Source organism: Coregonus lavaretus (genome assembly GCF_964263955.1).
Source record: "Coregonus lavaretus genome assembly, chromosome: 9".
In the NCBI taxonomy this organism is placed as follows: Eukaryota; Metazoa; Chordata; class Actinopteri; order Salmoniformes; family Salmonidae; genus Coregonus; species Coregonus lavaretus.
The window spans coordinates 49,196,141-49,213,017 of NC_139996.1; the positions used below are offsets into that span (position 1 = coordinate 49,196,141).

The 16,877-nt window shown below is 46.6% G+C and overlaps 1 protein-coding gene across 1 annotated transcript in view; it reads right to left on the minus strand.

The window, feature by feature from the left end:
* LOC311135072 (unconventional myosin-IXAa-like) overlaps window positions 1-11,692 on the minus strand; it is a gene marked incomplete at its 5' end in the record, with an annotated part of 144,648 nt that extends 132,956 nt beyond the window's left edge. Inside the window, 2 exons of the mRNA XM_084168942.1 lie at window positions 3,605-4,604; window positions 11,667-11,692. Coding sequence (XP_084025068.1) covers window positions 3,605-4,604; window positions 11,667-11,692 — 1,026 coding nt within the window. The remainder of the gene's footprint in view (window positions 1-3,604; window positions 4,605-11,666) is intronic.
* Window positions 11,693-16,877: the final 5,185 nt, after the last annotated feature.

Consider the following 16,877-nt stretch of genomic DNA (forward strand, 5'->3'; position numbering starts at 1 on the left):
ACTGTATGACACTAGCCACACTTCTTTCCCATCACCCCACAGTGTTCCTGTCAGCACAATATTGATGCACCCTGTGCCGTCATGCCTCTCCTGTCATTGGGGCTCTGAACGCAGCTCAGATTACGCACGGCTGCAGTTACTGGCCTCTGCGGTGGCACATTAAAGGGTTTTTTATGGTAAGTAATGATTACTGGGACATTTGGGGCGAAGCGAGCTGTTAGATGATAGTGCTGGCATGATGTCATGCTGTCGGTCGTGGTGATGGTGCATTGGTGGAGAAGAGTAGACGGGAGACTGCAGTTTTCATAGTGGTTTTTGGAGTGCAGGCTATGGTGCACTTCACTGATAAGCAAAGTCAATGTCAATCACAGTGAGTTAGTGTCTCTAGTCTACTGCTATGGTTTACCCACAGTAAGGGTGTACAACAGATTCAGGCCATGGTCACAAATGTGTGTGTCTGTATCTCTGTTCTATTTTTCCAGGAAATCAGAGTAGCCAGCATTCCCACAGATAAGATAAAGATGACTAACTTGGCATCAACCGGAGATGCAGTTAACCCACACTACACGGTAATAGAATGTGATGTGCGGGAGGGTGCCTATGCTGCACACAGAGAGAGAGACAGAGACACACAGAGAGACATATACACACAGAGAGAGACAGAGAGAGACAGAGACACACAGAGAGAGACAGAGAGACACAGAGAGAGACAGAGAGACACAGAGAGAGACAGAGAGAGAGACAGAGAGAGAGACAGAGAGAGAAACAGAGAGAGACAGAGAGAGAAACAGAGAGAGAGACAGAGAGACACAGAGAGAGAGACAGAGAGAGAGAGAGAGAGAGAGAGAGAGAGAGAGAGAGAGAGAGAGAGAGAGAGAGAGAGAGAGAGAGAGAGAGAGAGACTGCTCTCACCAGGGTGTCCATGTGCTGGAAAGAAGACTAGAGGCACATTGTTCTCTCAGGAGTGAAATGGCAGCAGATTTTTGCCTCCGCAGCAGAAGTGCAAGTGTCAGGTCAAGGCAACATCAAAGGCACAGTGTGTGTATGTGTGCTTGCGTGGATACATGCTCATGTGTACGTTACATGAGAAGAGTAGTATAGGAGCAACCATAGCAAGCACCTCCAGGCAATACGAGTTGTTAGCATCCAGCTAACAGAGAAACACTCGCCACTCTCCAAAAACTCCTACATACAACCAACGGCAGTGGCCGACAAGCAATCTCACAGTGCAAACAATATATATTAGCCCAGGCCACTTGACAAGCCACTTCAACACTACACCACCAGCAGCTAGATTAACTAGATCCATCAGACCAAGGCAAATGGGTCTGTAATTGGCATGACTTTACTGGAGACCAGCCAGAATAGTAGTTCCGCTTCTACGGCTCAGGTTGTAAATCGGTGACCTTTTTACCACTAACTGCTCTACTCCGGTCCATCTCAGCAGGACAAAGAATGTCAGGCCTCGAGGTATTCAGTTAGCCATTGATACCTCCTGGAATAGGGGGAAGTTGCCCCTAGACGCTGATCTTGGGTCCGTTTTGGTTAGGATTGGTGGAAGGGAAGCTGATCCTAGATCTGGGAAACTTCACCCGGAGGGATACATTCTCCACTGGATACAGCTGCTACTCATATCAAAGAGAGACTGGGAATTTCAGCTGGTTAAGAGGAAAAATTGCATGTCATTACTATCGACTTCAAGGTATTTATTCAAGGCCTGTTATCTTCTGCTTATAGACTAGGAAGTAGGAGACCAACAGGCTACAAAAGCACACTGTCCCAAAAAAATTATACAAAAAAATTTGAGAGCCGGATAGGTGTTCAGATTCATCCATGTCAAATATCCACTTCTAGCAACTGGTTCACAGAGTCTCAGTGATGTATTACTTGCCTGGAGGATACCAGAACTGGTGAACAAGCCTTAGATAACAACAGAGTTATGAGCTAACACAATATTCAAAGTTCCCAGCCATTTTAAATTATAAAAAGGTAAATTTCTCTCTATTCTCTTTCAACAGAAGACTCGAATAAGGTCTTATAAAAATGTATTTATGATTTCCTGAGGACTACCGGCCCCGTATCCCTAACTAACCAGATCAAGGCCTGCTTTACAGCATTGGGTCCACATGTGATGCACATGGTGAGAGTGCACATTCTACCATGACCCCACTGTATGTGCAGCGGTGTTCTTGTGTCGTGACTCGTGGCAGACAAAATGGCTGGAAAGCGACACTCTCTAGGCCCAAAACTCGACAAAGAGGCTCCTGTTGCAGCCAATCACTTTGTAACGAGCACTGAAAGGCAGTCACAAATCGGACTTGAATAAAATGAGTGTGCCCTTTAGTAGTCCTTGGCCTTTTTATACATCAAAATCTAAATGCATAATCGACTCCTAATCCCATCTGTATTAGGCCATGCTGCATTAAGGTTTTCTGAAAAGCTATAAAATGTCCAAGCACGGTTTCTAGGTCAATAACATATATAAGCTTCAACTCATATGTTGCAATAGCAGATAAATATAGGTTCCGCATGTCGAGGCATTCCAATCTCGATTTAAAACATGTCTATAATCCACTGTGACATGCTTCGTCTCCTGCTTAAATACATACGGCTGCTAGTGAAATAACCTATTTCCTGGGCTTTCATGTCACACATATCCCTGTAACCATGACCTATAATTCACAACACATAGTTCTGCATTTGTACTTCTGCATGCAGCACAGTGAGCACCCCCCCCCCACTACCCTATGGCTTCCTGTCAGCAAGCTGCCAATCATTTGTCTCATTTACAGTTATGCTGGACAGCATACGCCACACGACTTCTAAAATCTTAACATGGACGTGCTCACATTTCCAGATTTTCTTGTCCCAAATCTTTCATTCTGTCCATCCTCAACCCCAGGATGTGGGTGCTCACATTCCACAATGATTCCCTAGTTGATCCTGCCCTGCGTTTGGTAGGTCGCAGAGGTGATGACAAGGCAGCTGCGTTCTCTCCACAGCATCACCTGTCTGTCTTCCATCACCTCGGCGTGTTGTTGTTGCTTTCCTCTTCGCCATCATTGTTTTGGTCTTGCTGAGTGCGCATTGGCAGCAGTCACTGACCAATCGCGTCGTAGCACTGCCCGTACCACAAGATGCACAACCAACATTTCTGAAATGTCTGACCATTTATCGGGACATCCGACAAAGGTCTGGAGAACTGAACAGCCATTATCGGTGTGTCCTTCACCCACTCAAACTAAGCGAGTCCCAACATACTGATCCTAGCCCAAGTTCATAAGATTTCACCCCGTAATCATGTAGTGTCTACCCGGCATTACTTCAAGTCTCAAGGAAGAGAGTAACATGAGGCCAAGTATGGGATAAAGAAGGATGAGACATGAGAATTTTGGTTAAGGTAGCAACCACTAGTTTACCCTCACTACATATGATATGCAACACCTCAACTTGTCTTTCTAGCATCACCCAGCCATGACCTACATTTCACAAAACATCGATCAAATTCATACTTGTGTATGCAGAGTTGGAGCCTCTCCCACACACACACACACACAATATCAAACCCCCCCACAACCAGTCAACAAACCAATCAAGTCCTTACCTCTAACACAGGCCCTGCCCCCAGGATGATCTGCTCCACCCCGCTGGCAAATCCCTTCTGGCTGAGGGCAGTCAGGTGATGAATCAGGAAGTTGGTGCTCTGGGTCTTCCCCGAGCCGCTCTCGCCTGATATGACGATGCACTGGTTCCTCCGCCGCTGCAGCATGGCGTGGTACGCAACGTCCGCCACCGCGTAGATATGCGGCTCCAGCTTGCCCAGCGCGTGGTTGTCGTACATCTTGACATACTTGGGGTTATAGATGGGTAGGAACTGGAAAGGGTTAATGACGATGAGGATGGAGCCTACGTAGGTGTAGATCCTCTCTTGGCGGAAGCGCGTGCGCAGGCTCTCCAGCAGGGCGCGCTCCGTCAGCTCGGGGAGAGCGCACAGGTCGGCCGGGTGCTCGCCCCCTGCGGGCTGGGGCAGGAAACCCCGTTCCACCATGCGGCGGCGCTCCTCGGTAACAAGCAGCCACATCTGGAGACTCCCCCCATAATGGATGGAGCCGTCCAGGTTCTTCTCGCGGAGCAGGAAGCGGTAGTCCTCGCCACTGCCCAGGCCGCAGCGGTTCTCCAGGGCGTTGCGGGGCCACAGCATCATCCGCTGGACGGGGCAGTCGCTGGGGTTAAGTATCCACTCCTCCCCGCCGAACTCCTTCACCTCGGCTAACACGTAGCATTTGGTGCCGTCCAGGCTCAGGCGCTCCAGCAGGCGCTCGATGGCCTCGGCAGCCGTGGTGCTCTTGCGGGCGCCCACGGGGCAGTAGATGGTGCCCTCGGCCAGGGCGCCCGGGTAGACGCGCAGGGTGAACTCCTGGTCCTCCAGGCGCCGCCGCATGCTGCCGCTAGCCGTGTTAGCCGCCATATTGGCGTTAGCGTTAGTGCTAGCATAGCCGCAGCCGGCATCTTGAAGGCTCATACTGGAGCAGCAGATCCCATCAGCGCTGGCTGCCACTAGGTATTCTTCTCTGGGCCTGGGGGACTGACTCAGGACATTCCAGCTGAGAAGAGAAGAAATAAAAGAGAGAAAAATATAGGAAAGAAGAGAGAAGTCAGAGGCAGGCTTGATACAGTATAGATGAACAACATGAGGGGAGTGGTTACAGATAGCAAATTATTTCATGTGTCACAGGCTTTTTGTGTGTCATAGTCAAAAGAACTGGTATTGTTTTAGAGAAAGAGAAAGTCACAAAACAGACAGCAAAACCAAGAACACCAGACATTTCTAAGCCACTGGGCCTGATTTATCTGAGCCATGTACTGTGTGTGTGTGTGTGTGTGTGTGTGTGTGTGTGTCTGCTAATCCCAGTGCCATTTCCGTGTGCCAAGATTAACAGCTGCCAGTGTCCACACAGAAGTGTCTCTAATGAGAACACAATGGCTTAATTCACCACTTCCCTGTTGATACTGAATAGACCGAGTGCTCTCCACGGGCCACCGTTCACCACAGAGAACACCGTACAGTACAGAGACTAAGCTATGCTTAGCGACTAGCATGTCAAAAGAAAATATTCTAACTCCACATCTAAGGTGACTGAGAGACCAACGTCAAAACCAATTATGTATCCTTTATTTAACCAGGTGAGTCCTATCGAGACATCTCTCATCGATGGAGCCAGCATTTTGGCAAAATACTATGCAAGACTTTTGGCAAACCTGATATAATTTTTCCCTTAAATTAATACTGAGAGATGAAGAATTTAGACTGAGGGCGTTAGTTTAGATCAGATTCGCTTTATCTCCATCACATGGTTAATTAGATGAGGAAATTTCCATGTAAAATGACCAATGAGAACCAACATTTGAAGTTCATATGCTGAATCCTCCTCCTCCTCCCTTCTCCCTCTCTGTGGATTACTTCGTCAACCATTTTGAAAAGAAGATTGATGACATCCGATCCTCATTTATTAAGTCAAATGACACCGCTGGTCCTGCTCACACTGCCCTACCCTATGTTTTGACTTCTTTCTCCCCTCTCTCTCCAGATGAAATCTTGTGACTTGTGACGGCCGGCCGCCCAACAACCTGCCCGCTTGACCCTATCCCCTCCTCTCTACTCCAGACCATTTCCGGAGACCTTCTCCCTTACCTCACCTCGCTCATCAACTCATCCTTGACCGCTGGCCATGTCCCTTCCGTCTTCAAGAGAGCGAGAGTTGCACCCCACCTCAAAAAACCTACACTCGATCCCTCTAGTCAACAACTACAGACCAGTATCCCTTCTTTCTTTTCTCTCCAAAACTCTTAAGCGTGCCGTCTCTAGCCAACTCTCCTGCTATCTCTCTCAGAATGACCTTCTTGATCTAAACCAGTCAGGTTTCAAGACTGGTCATTCAACTGAGACTGCTCATCTCTGTGTCACAGAGGCTCTCCGCACTGCTAAAGCTAACTCTCTCTCCTCTGCTCTTATCCTTCTAGACCTATCCGCTGCCTTTGATACTGTGAACCATCAGATCCTCTCCACCCTCTCCGAGTTGGGCATCTCCGGCGCTGCTCACTCTTGGATTGCGTCCTACCTGACAGGTCGCTCCTACCAGGTGGCGTGGCGAAAATCTGTCGCCGCACCACGTGCTCTCACCACTGGTGTCCCCCAGGGCTCAGTTCTAGGCCCTCTCCTATTCTCTCTATATACCAAGTCACTTGGCTCTGTCATATCCTCACATGGTCTCTCCTATCATTGCTACGCAGACGACACACAATTAATTTTCTCCTTTCCCCCTTCTGATAACCAGGTGGCGAATCGCATCTCTGCATGTCTGGCAGACATATCAATGTGGATGTCGGATCACCACCTCAAGCTGAACCTCGGCAAGACTGAGCTGCTCTTCCTCCCGGGGAAGGACTGCCCGCTCCATGATCTCGCCATCACGGTTGACAACTCCATTGTGTCCTCCTCCCAGAGTGCAAAGAACCTTGGCGTGACCCTGGACAACACCCTGTCGTTCTCCGCTAACATCAAAGTGGTGACCCGATCCTGTAGGTTCATGCTCTACAACATTCGCAGAGTACGACCCTACCTTACACAGAAAGCGGCACAGGTCCTAATCCAGACACTTGTAATCTCCCGTCTGGATTACTGCAACTCGCTATTGGCTGGGCTCCCTGCCTGTGCCATTAAACCCCTACAACTTATCCAGAACGCTGCAGTCCGTCTGGTGTTCAACCTTCCCAAGTTCTCTCATGTCACCCCGCTCCTCCGCACACTCCACTGGCTTCCAGTTGAGGCTCGCATCTACTACAAGACCATGGTGCTTGCCTACAGAGCTGTTAGGGAAACGGCAAATCCTTACCTTCAGGCTCTGATCAGACCCTACACCCAAACGAGGGCACTATGTTCATCCACCTCTGGCCTGCTAGCTCCCCTACAATCTACGGAAGCACAGTTCCCGCTCAGCCCAGTCAAAGCTATTCGCTGCTCTGGCACCCCAATGGTGGAACAAGCTCCCCCACAACGCCAGGACAGCGGAGTCACTGACCACCTTCCGGAGACACTTGAAACCCTACCTCTTTAAGGAATACCTGGAATAGCATAAAGTAATCCTTCTTCCCCCACCCCACATAAAAAAAGAAGGAAAAAAAAAGGTGGTTGTCCCACTGGCTATCATAAGTTGAATGCACTAATTTGTAAGTCGCTCTGGATAAGAGCGTCTGCTAAATGATGTAAATGTAAAATAGGAGCATGTCGAATTGGGTGTCAAATGAAAGCTAAGAGTCTTTTTTAAATTATTATTAAGGCATATATAAAATGTTCAACAATTTTCCATCCTAAAAATTAGGAATAAGCAAAGGCTTTGATTTCTGGTCAAACAGATGGAAAAGGGGTCTTAGACAACATCTATACTCCTGAGTGGCGCAGTGGTCTAAGGCACTGCATCGCAGTGCTAACTGTGCCACTAGAGATCCTGGTTCGAATCCAGGCTCTGTCGCCGCCGGCCGCGACCGGGAGACTCATGGGCGGCGCACAATTGGCCCAGCGTCGTCCAGGGGAGGGGAGGGAATGGCCGGCAGGGATGTAGCTCAGTTGATAGAGCATGGCGTTTGCAACGCCAGGGTTGTGGGTTCGTTTCCCACGGGGGGCCAGTATAAAAAAAAAATATGTATTCACTAACTGTAAGTCGCTCTGGATAAGAGCGTCTGCTAAATGACTAAAATGTAAATGTAAATGTAAATCTATCAGAAAAAGTCTAAAAAAGGTATTAGAAATACATAAAACATAATAATGTTGAATTAATGACCCGACAACTAATATCAACACTTATTGTTAGTTTTGCCTTCTGTAAGAAACATTGCCTTGTATATCCATTACCGAAACCCCACATATCTTTTCCCTCCCGAACAAGGACGGAGGATAATGAAAGTTCACAGAAGTAACAAGTAAAGGTAGACCTACCAATTAGGCACATGTTTTTACTGATATCAATTTTGTTTATGAATTAAAAAGTGATTAAAACTCAATTCTGATCCCTTGCCACACACTCAAACAATAAATAGAAAGGACAGGCATTGGACTACCAGAACAAACTCAAAGGCTAATGGTTTCATGCTAACAACATTAGCCCTAAAAGCAACAATTATGATGCAGTACAGTGTCCAGGAACTACTATGGCTATTTACAGGTGTAGGTTTTCATTCAGCTTAGAGAAATGAGCATGTCATTTGTGCATGGAAATACCCTCAGGGGGGAGAGAGATCTGATCTGCTTTTCTTTAGATTGAGCCTCAAAAGTAGAGCGGATGTCATAACTACTAATCCCCTCTCCTTCTCTCTTTCCCTCTCTCCGCATTAGCTCATCTCTTTCTGCGCCCTCTCTCAGCCTCTTTAGTCGCTCTTCATTTTAACCCCTCCCCCTCTTTTCTCTCCCTGCAATCGCCTTGTTTGCTCCTGCAGTTGGCAGCAGGCCAGCTGCTCTCTCAGGTGTCTGTCCGTCTGTCCGTCTCATCTGAACTGTGCTGCTGTGTCTCCATTGTCTGGAGCGGTTGGTGTCTGCAGCGTCACGGGTCGCCTCTCTCGTCACACAGACAGGAGGAGAGAAAGAAAGCGAGAGGGAGATTAAGAGAGACAACGTGAGAGAGGGAGATATAGGGAGTATGGTAGAACGAGTGAGTTACAGAGGAGAGAAAGGGAACGAGAGAGTGAAGAGATGTAAAGACCACCACTTCAGCACAGCCTCATCAAAACGTCCGTCTGCTTGCCTCGGGGGGCTTGTTGCTTGCTGTAGCCTCCCGAAAGAGAGAATGAGAAAAAGAGGGAAGAGAGAGAAAGAGGGAAGAGAGCCCCCCTAGAGACACACACTGACAGCCTGCTGATGACCAGCGTTCCCTCCATTCTGTTGTTTGTTCATTCAAAATGTCTGGTTTGCCTTCGCTCAGCGCTCCTCAAGCTATGTCACGAAATCCATCTAACGTACAGTAACATGGGAGGCCCTGTCGAGAGCCTCCAACCCTGCTCAGTGAGTCATTACTGGGGCTAAGTGAGTTCTGACTGTTAACAACAAGTCCAGTTGTCTCCGAGCTAGTAGGAGTACCCCACATGGGGGATAGAGATTTGTCAATGAGGATGGATGACAGGGAATAGTAAAGCGGGGAGAGAGAGAGAGAGAGAGAGAGAGAGAGAGAGAGAGAGAGAGAGAGAGAATGTAGCTGGTTACTGATAAACAACTGGGGTATATCACTCATATCTCGGTCCTCGTCTAAGCATAGTATTTTCATTGTTCAGGCCTACGTCACAATTACTCTGAAGTTTTAACTGCTAGCTTGGAACAGTAGTGTAGTTTAGTGAGCATATAGCCTCATGCAAAATGTGAGGAGGCTGAAGAGAGACAAGGGGTCTCAGAGAGAGAAAAAGAAAGAAAGAAATACCCATAGTTAAATCCTGTAGCAAAGAACAAAAAGGAGAAAATAAACCTAAACTTGGCTCCTGGGTGCACTGAAATGAGATGACACTGACCCCAGCCAACCATAGCAACCTAGCCACCCACCCTCAGGGAGTGGGGAACATATATGACAGTAAACCACACCACTCTAGCCTGGAGACTGGGGAGAGGTTGGCCCGACCCTTCCTGCCTACAGGAGCCACAGCATGGGAGGATAGAGAGACAGTCAGTCCGGCGCTGGGGAGTGAATAGACCCTGATACGATAAGACTGGGAGGCTTGATAAAACAGGCAGCCAACACAAAGATGACCCCTCTGGGCAGTAGGCAGGGTTGCGGTTGATGGATGGACCGAAAGGTCAGAGGTCAGGGTAGGGAGCCAAGGGGGCATACCAGCTCAGGCCCCCAATGCAGATAACACGGTTGATAGTACCTAGCTCACCACTGTTTGGGATTTACTCCATTTACTGTCAGGCACCTCTGTGGCCAGCTCTGTGCAGTGGAGGTGAGGTCACTCCAGCCTGGAGTGGTGGTGCTGGACAGGTGGTGGTCCAACCCAAGCCTGAGGGACAGCGAAAGCTGCGCGGTGACAAAGACCTTGTCAAGGAGATTGAAGATTCTACACCCAAGCCATAAGACTGCTAAATAGTTAGTTAAATATTTAACCAATAGCTACCGGGACTATATGCATAAACCCTTTTTGCACTAACTCTTTTGACTCATCACATACGCTGCTCTTACTGTTCATTATCTATCCTGTTGTCTAGTCACTTTACCCCTCCCTATATGTACATACCTACCTAAATTACCTCGTACCCATGCAAATCGACTCGGTATTGGTACCCAGTGTATATAGCCAAGTTATCATTACTCATTGTGTATTTATTCCTTGTGTAACTATTACTCATTTCTCTCTGCATTGTTGGAAAGGGCCCGCAAGTAAGCATTTCACTGTTAGTCTACACCTGTTGTTTATAAAGCATGTGACAAAGACCATTTGATTTGGTTCAGAGGACACCACTCACATCTATGCAAGTTCCTACAGAGCTCCAGCCTATTACAATGACCTCACCAATACAGAGTCAGGTAGGGGAGGAAGGGAATGAGGGAGAGATGTTTGTTTTGTCTTGTTTTTTTACAGTTCAGTCATTGTAGCTGACAGTGTTGTGGAGATAAGGTTGAGCCTAAGCTCTTATGTGGATAGGGGAGCCCCATTGATGTGGCTGTAGGCATGAGGGCCATAAACGGAGAGACAGAAAGAAAGCTCTTAATGAAAAAGGAGCCTATTTATCTGACAACAGACAGGGTCAGTTCACCACTAGGTCATGGTGGTTCTTACTGTCACACAGGTCCTGCTTTCACAATGAACAGTGTGTGTGTGTGTGTGTGTGTGTGTGTGTGTGTGTGTGTGTGTGTGTGTGTGTGTGTGTGTGTGTGAGAGAGAGAGAGAGTCAGACCGAGAGAAAGAAATAGACAGAAAGAGAAAAAGAGAGACCGGAATCCCCAACCACACTAGGCTGTTACCAGAAAGTCTGGCCAAAGAAAAATCCCAGATTTCAACCAACCACCAACTGAAACTCAGAGTCATCCTGCACTTCAGTCTCTCCCTCAGTAACATCAGCAAACAGCCCCTTCAGTTTGTGTTCTCACCCATACAACGGCAATAAACATACAACCTCTGCATTCCACAGCCTCACACATCAGCCTGTTTTGAAAGAAAAAGGCTACTTTTGCATTTAGTGAAATACAGGAAAGGTTGACATTTACACTTCCTTATTGAAATGTTTGAGCAAAATCCCTCACCATAGAAGATCCCTTACTCACTCAAACACACACACACACCAATAAGCTTTATCTACTTTCACACACTCCTAAAAAGAAAAAAATCCCAGAACGCAAAATAATGTTATTAACTGGTTCCCATGCTTTCAAAATAACGGTTCTGTTCCGGAACAGTATAGATCACTTTCGTTCCCGGTTCTCATTCTGTTCCTCGGAAAATGATGTTATTTTCCAGTTCTGTTCCCTGACCTGGTTCCAAACCTGTTTTCAAAGAAGAACAAAGTCTAATAGCCCATGCAAACTGCTACAATTGTCCCTTAAGTGAGGTCATACAGTACTTATCAAGATTAATCATCAATATGATTTGGCCTTGTGATAGGCAGCGATAGACAAAGTTCCAGCTCCACTTACCCTTTGACCTGCAGGGTAACAGGCATGAGCCAACGAGAGGAACGTGAACCCTGCAGTTACAACCAACCACACAGCTCAACAAGACAAATCCTGCCGCAGTTCCACGCAAAGTCCTCTCAGAGAAGACTGTCAGTCAGACAACTGAGAAAGATGGTGACTAACTCTTGTGGTTGGGAATGAGAACGTACTAGAATACAGCAGTGACGATATTACGCTCAGGCACTGTCGGGAGTTTACGGGAAGACGAAGTTCTGTTGTGCAGTTCACAGAGATCTTTAGAGGTAAAAAGGACTTCAAAGACTTAGGCTTCCAGGGAATGTCCGATTAGCATGTGAGCAAGAGAGAATTCCTGAATCCAGCAGACTAGCACGGATCACAGGAACTACTGCACACACACATCTGCCAGGAATTCCTTGTGTGGGGAAAGAGTGCAGAGTCATTCAGAGTAGGAGTGTGTGTGTTTGAAGTGTGTATGTGCATGCGTGTCATCTCCAAAGGGAGAACAAAGTCTAAGGTTCCGTAGCCAATCTTGCTTAGTTCAGAATGTCCATAGTGACTAGAGATCCACAGAGGATGGTCAATGAAGTGACCTTGCATTGAATCTTGAAATAATCACTCCTTTGACGCAACTCTCGACCAAGAAACTCAGACAATAACTCCAATTTGAGCATGCGAGACATCAACATCCATAACCAACTCCAGTCCAATGTAGAATGACAAACATCCAGAAACACAGATTGTGCACAAATCAGAGATTGCTTCAAATAAGAGAGATCCTCAACACTGGTCAAAATCTCCAAATCAGACCGCCATGAGGACATACTCATCTGCAAAACAGACACGCAGCCTTTTTCCCCCACGTCCCTCCTTCACTACTTTCTTTCTCCCTCTTTCTTTCTCTCTCTGTCTCTCTCTACCTCAGCCCTCTGTCCAGGGAATGACTGGGAAGAGAGCATGTGTGTGTGGGGTTTGGCAGCAGAGCTGGAGGGAAAGGGGGAGGAGAGGAGAGGGGGAGGGGATGAGAGGGAGATCCGTTGTTTCCTGAAATCTGATCGCAGCCAGAGAGAGAGCGAGGGAGGTAGAACGCGTGGTGTGACTAGGAGGAAAGCGAGAGGGGGGGGGGGGGGGGGGGGGGGGGGGGGCGGGGTAAGACAGGGGAAAGAAGGAAATTGTGTGGCACGTGTGTGTGGCTGTCTGCTTGTGTTCTTGCAAGAGTAAAGAAACGTGTGCACACGTGTGTGTTTGTACACACGCACACTGAGCCCCAGTCCAGCCAGTCGATAGATCCAGGGAGTGAGTTTGTGACAAATACATGGTGCAGAGCAACAGAGCAGCCTCCCTTCTGTGCTGCTACCCCACTCCCCAGGAGATATGACATCACCCTGGCCTGGTCTGGCCTCAGCCCTGCTCTCTGGCTGACACAGCTCCACAGGCAGCATGAGCCACCTCCACCTCCAGCCAAACCCTCACTCCCTCTCAACCACAAGACCCACGCCACCACGCCTTAAAGATGGAATCCTTAATGCTGAAACTGCCATGTCCGTTACGGATATTACAACAAAACAGTTACTACGAACACATCATTGCACGCGCGATAGAACAGCAGAATATGTACTGCAATTGTTTTAATACAATGCTCGACACACCTCACCTCTGTTTCGTCCACAAAACAAAACGATAAAAATCTGCTGGGGTGGACAGTGGCGCTGTTTCCCCTTATGGAAAGCCCACTGTGGGATATTGTATGGATTTTAAGCCCCCCCCTCTCCCCCCCCCCCTCTCCCCCTCATCCTCCCAGCATCAGACACAGTCTCTGTTTCTAAGGCCCAACATAGAAGCGCTCTTTCCTTCACTGAACTCCATCCCTCTCTCTCGCTCGCTCTCTCTCTCCTGTGGTCTCATAGCAAACTACAAGCCCATCTCTTTCTCCATCTCTAGACTTGGTTCTCTTTTCTTATCCCATCACCCCTTAGCTTTGTTCACTCTCCAGTCTAGTCCACCCACTACTTATATTGGTGGAGAGAATACAGTAATACCCAACATGGGTCATGTAAACAAGTTGGTGAATTAGTTTAAATAGACAGTTTGGCTCTCTGATAACCATAGCCAGAGGAAAGGTGAAATGACAGTAATGATTAAGGGTCGTTCCATTTGATTTCAATCACTTTTTGATCGCACCCCTTTTGATTTGAATGAAACTTTCGATACATATTTGCCCATGGTAGAAGTGGTCAGAAAGTAACTTTTTGGACCTGAATGCCAAAACATTTAGGAGATAGAGGTGCTCCAAGTTGACCCATTTTCCATGCCCCCACCCTATTATGAGACATACACTATATGGTCAAAAGTATGTGGACACCTGCTCGTGGAACATCTAATTAAAAAATCATGGGCATTAATATGGAGGTTGTCCTCCCTTTTGCTGCTATAACAGCCTCCACTCTTCTGGGAAGGCTTTCCACTAGATGTTGGAACATTGCTGCGGGCACTTGCTTCCATTCAGCCACAAGAGCATTAGTGAGGTCGGGCACTGATGTTGGGCAATTAGGCCTGGCTCGCAGTCGGCGTTCCCATTCATCCCAAATGTGTTCGATGGGGTTGAGGTCAGGGCTCTGTGCAGGCCAGTCAAGTTCTTCCACACCGATCTCGACAAACCATTTCTGTCTGGACCTCGCTTTGTGCATGGGGGCATTGTCATGCTGAAACATGAAAGGGCCTTCCCCAAACTGTTGCCACAAAATTGGAAGCTGTAGCATTAAGATTTCCCTTCACTGGAACTAAGGGGCCTAGTCCGAACCATGAATAACAGCCCCAGACCATTATTCCTCCTCTACTAAACTTTCCAGTTGGCACTCTGCATTCGGGCAGGTAGCATTGTCCTGACAAACAGTTCTTGTTCCAGAGGCAGTTTGGAACTCGGTAGTGAGTGTTGTAACCGAGGACAGGCTATTTTTACGCGCTACGCGCTGCAGCACTCGGTGGTCACGTTCTGTAAGCTTGTGTGGCCTACCACTTCGCGGCTGAGCCGTTAATGCTCCTAGATGTTTCCACTTCACAATAACAGCACTTGCAGTTGACCGGGGCAGCTCTAGCAGGGCAGAAATTTGACGCACTGACTTGTTGGAAAGGTGCTCCTATGACGGTGCCACGTTGAATGTCACTGAGCTCTTCAGTAAGGCCATTCTACGGACAATGTATTTCTATGGAGATTGCATGGTTGTGTGCTCGATTCTGTACACCTGTCAGCAACGGGTGTGGCTGAAATAGCCGAATCCACTCATTTGAAGGGGTGTCCACATACTTTTGTGTATATATTGTATGAATACATTAACATGTGACATGGAATGTCTACGGAATTGTGCAGCCTGCCAAAATAATTAAGGTATTTTCTTATTTGAAAAATAATAATGCCAACATATGTTTAAAAAAAAAAAGAAAATCACCTATCAGCAGTAGAAAGTGAAAGGTTTGGGTGAGCTTGGGATGAGTTGGCCTCCTCAAGATCCAGAGTATAAATTTTTTTTTTTTTACAAATGTTTTAAGTCCCATTTAAGTCTACAGAAATTACTACAGACCCAAATGGTATTTTATAATGGTAAAAGGAAACCTGGCACAGGAAAAAGTCACTTTACTGAATTGTTATTGCCCAAATGAAGATGACCCAAAGCTCATTAATGACCTTACACTTAAACTATCTCAATGTAACGGGAATATTATACTGGGGGTGATTTTAACTGCGTGCGGGATGCAATTTTAGACAAGTCATCAACTATATCCTCTTCCTAACATGTCGAAGGTATTAAACCACAACATTAAAAGAGATGGGTCTACGGAACTGTGGAGATAAACATCCAACTGAAAGAGAACACTCCTATTACTCTCACATTCACAACTCATTCAAGATTTTACTTTTCTATTGTAAACTTTCTGAATGCATATATATTCCTAGAACAATTACGGACCATAGCACTTTACGTTTAAGCTCAAACATCTTATGCCAATAGCAAAAAAATGGCGATTCAACACAATGTTACTTGGAGATGAGGTAAACTCCTTATCTCAACACACAGATAGACATGTTTTTAGAAATACATTTAGACAATTAAGTACGCCCAACTATTGTCTGAGAAGCTCTTAAAGCATATATGAGAGGTTGTATCATGTGTTACTCTTCACATAAGAAAAAGACCCATTAAGAATTTTAAATACTATACTGATGAAAAATATAAAACGCAACATGTAAAGTGTTGGTCCCATGTTTCATGAGATGAAATAAAAGATCTTAGAAATATTCCATACTCACGAAAAACGTATTTCTCATATTTTTGCACAAATGTGTTTACATCCCTGTTAGTGATAATTTCTCCTTTGCCAAGATAATCCATCACCTGAGAGGTGTGGCATATCAAGAAGCTGATTAAAAACAGCATTATCATTACACAGGTGCACCTTGCGCTGGGGACAATAAAAGGCCAGTCTAAAATGCCACAGATGTCTCAAGTTGAGGGAACGTGCAATTGTCATGCTGACTGCAGGAATGTCCACCAGAGCTGTTGCCAGAGCATTGACTGTTCATTTCTCTACCATATGCTGCCTCCAAAGTTGTTTTCGAGAATTTGGCAGTACGTCCAACCGGCCACACAACCGCAGACCCCGTGTATGGAGCTGTGTGTGCGAGCGGTTTGCTGATGTCAATGTTGTGAACAGACTGCCCCATGGTGGCGGTGGGGTTATGGTATGGGCAGGCATAAGCTACGCATAACTAACACAATTGTATTTTATCAATGGCAATTTGAATTAACAGAGATACAGTGACGAAAACCTAAGGCCCATTGTCCTGCCATTAATCCACCGCCATCACCTCATGTTTCAGCATGATAATGATTGGCCCCATGTCACAAGGATCTGTACACAATTCCTGGAAGCTGAAAATGTCCCAGTTATTCCTTGGCCTGCATACACAGACATGCCACCCATTGAGCATGTTTGGGATGCTCCGAGTCGACTACAAAGAGTGTGCTGAGCTGTCATCAAGGCAAAGGGTGGCTCTTTGAAGAATCTCAAATATAAAATATATTTTGATTTGTTTAACACTTCTTTGGTTACTACATGATTCCATATGTGTTATTTCATAGATTTGATTTCTTCACTATTATTCTACAATGTAGAAAATAGTAAAAATTAAGAAAAACCCTTGATTGAGTAGGTGTC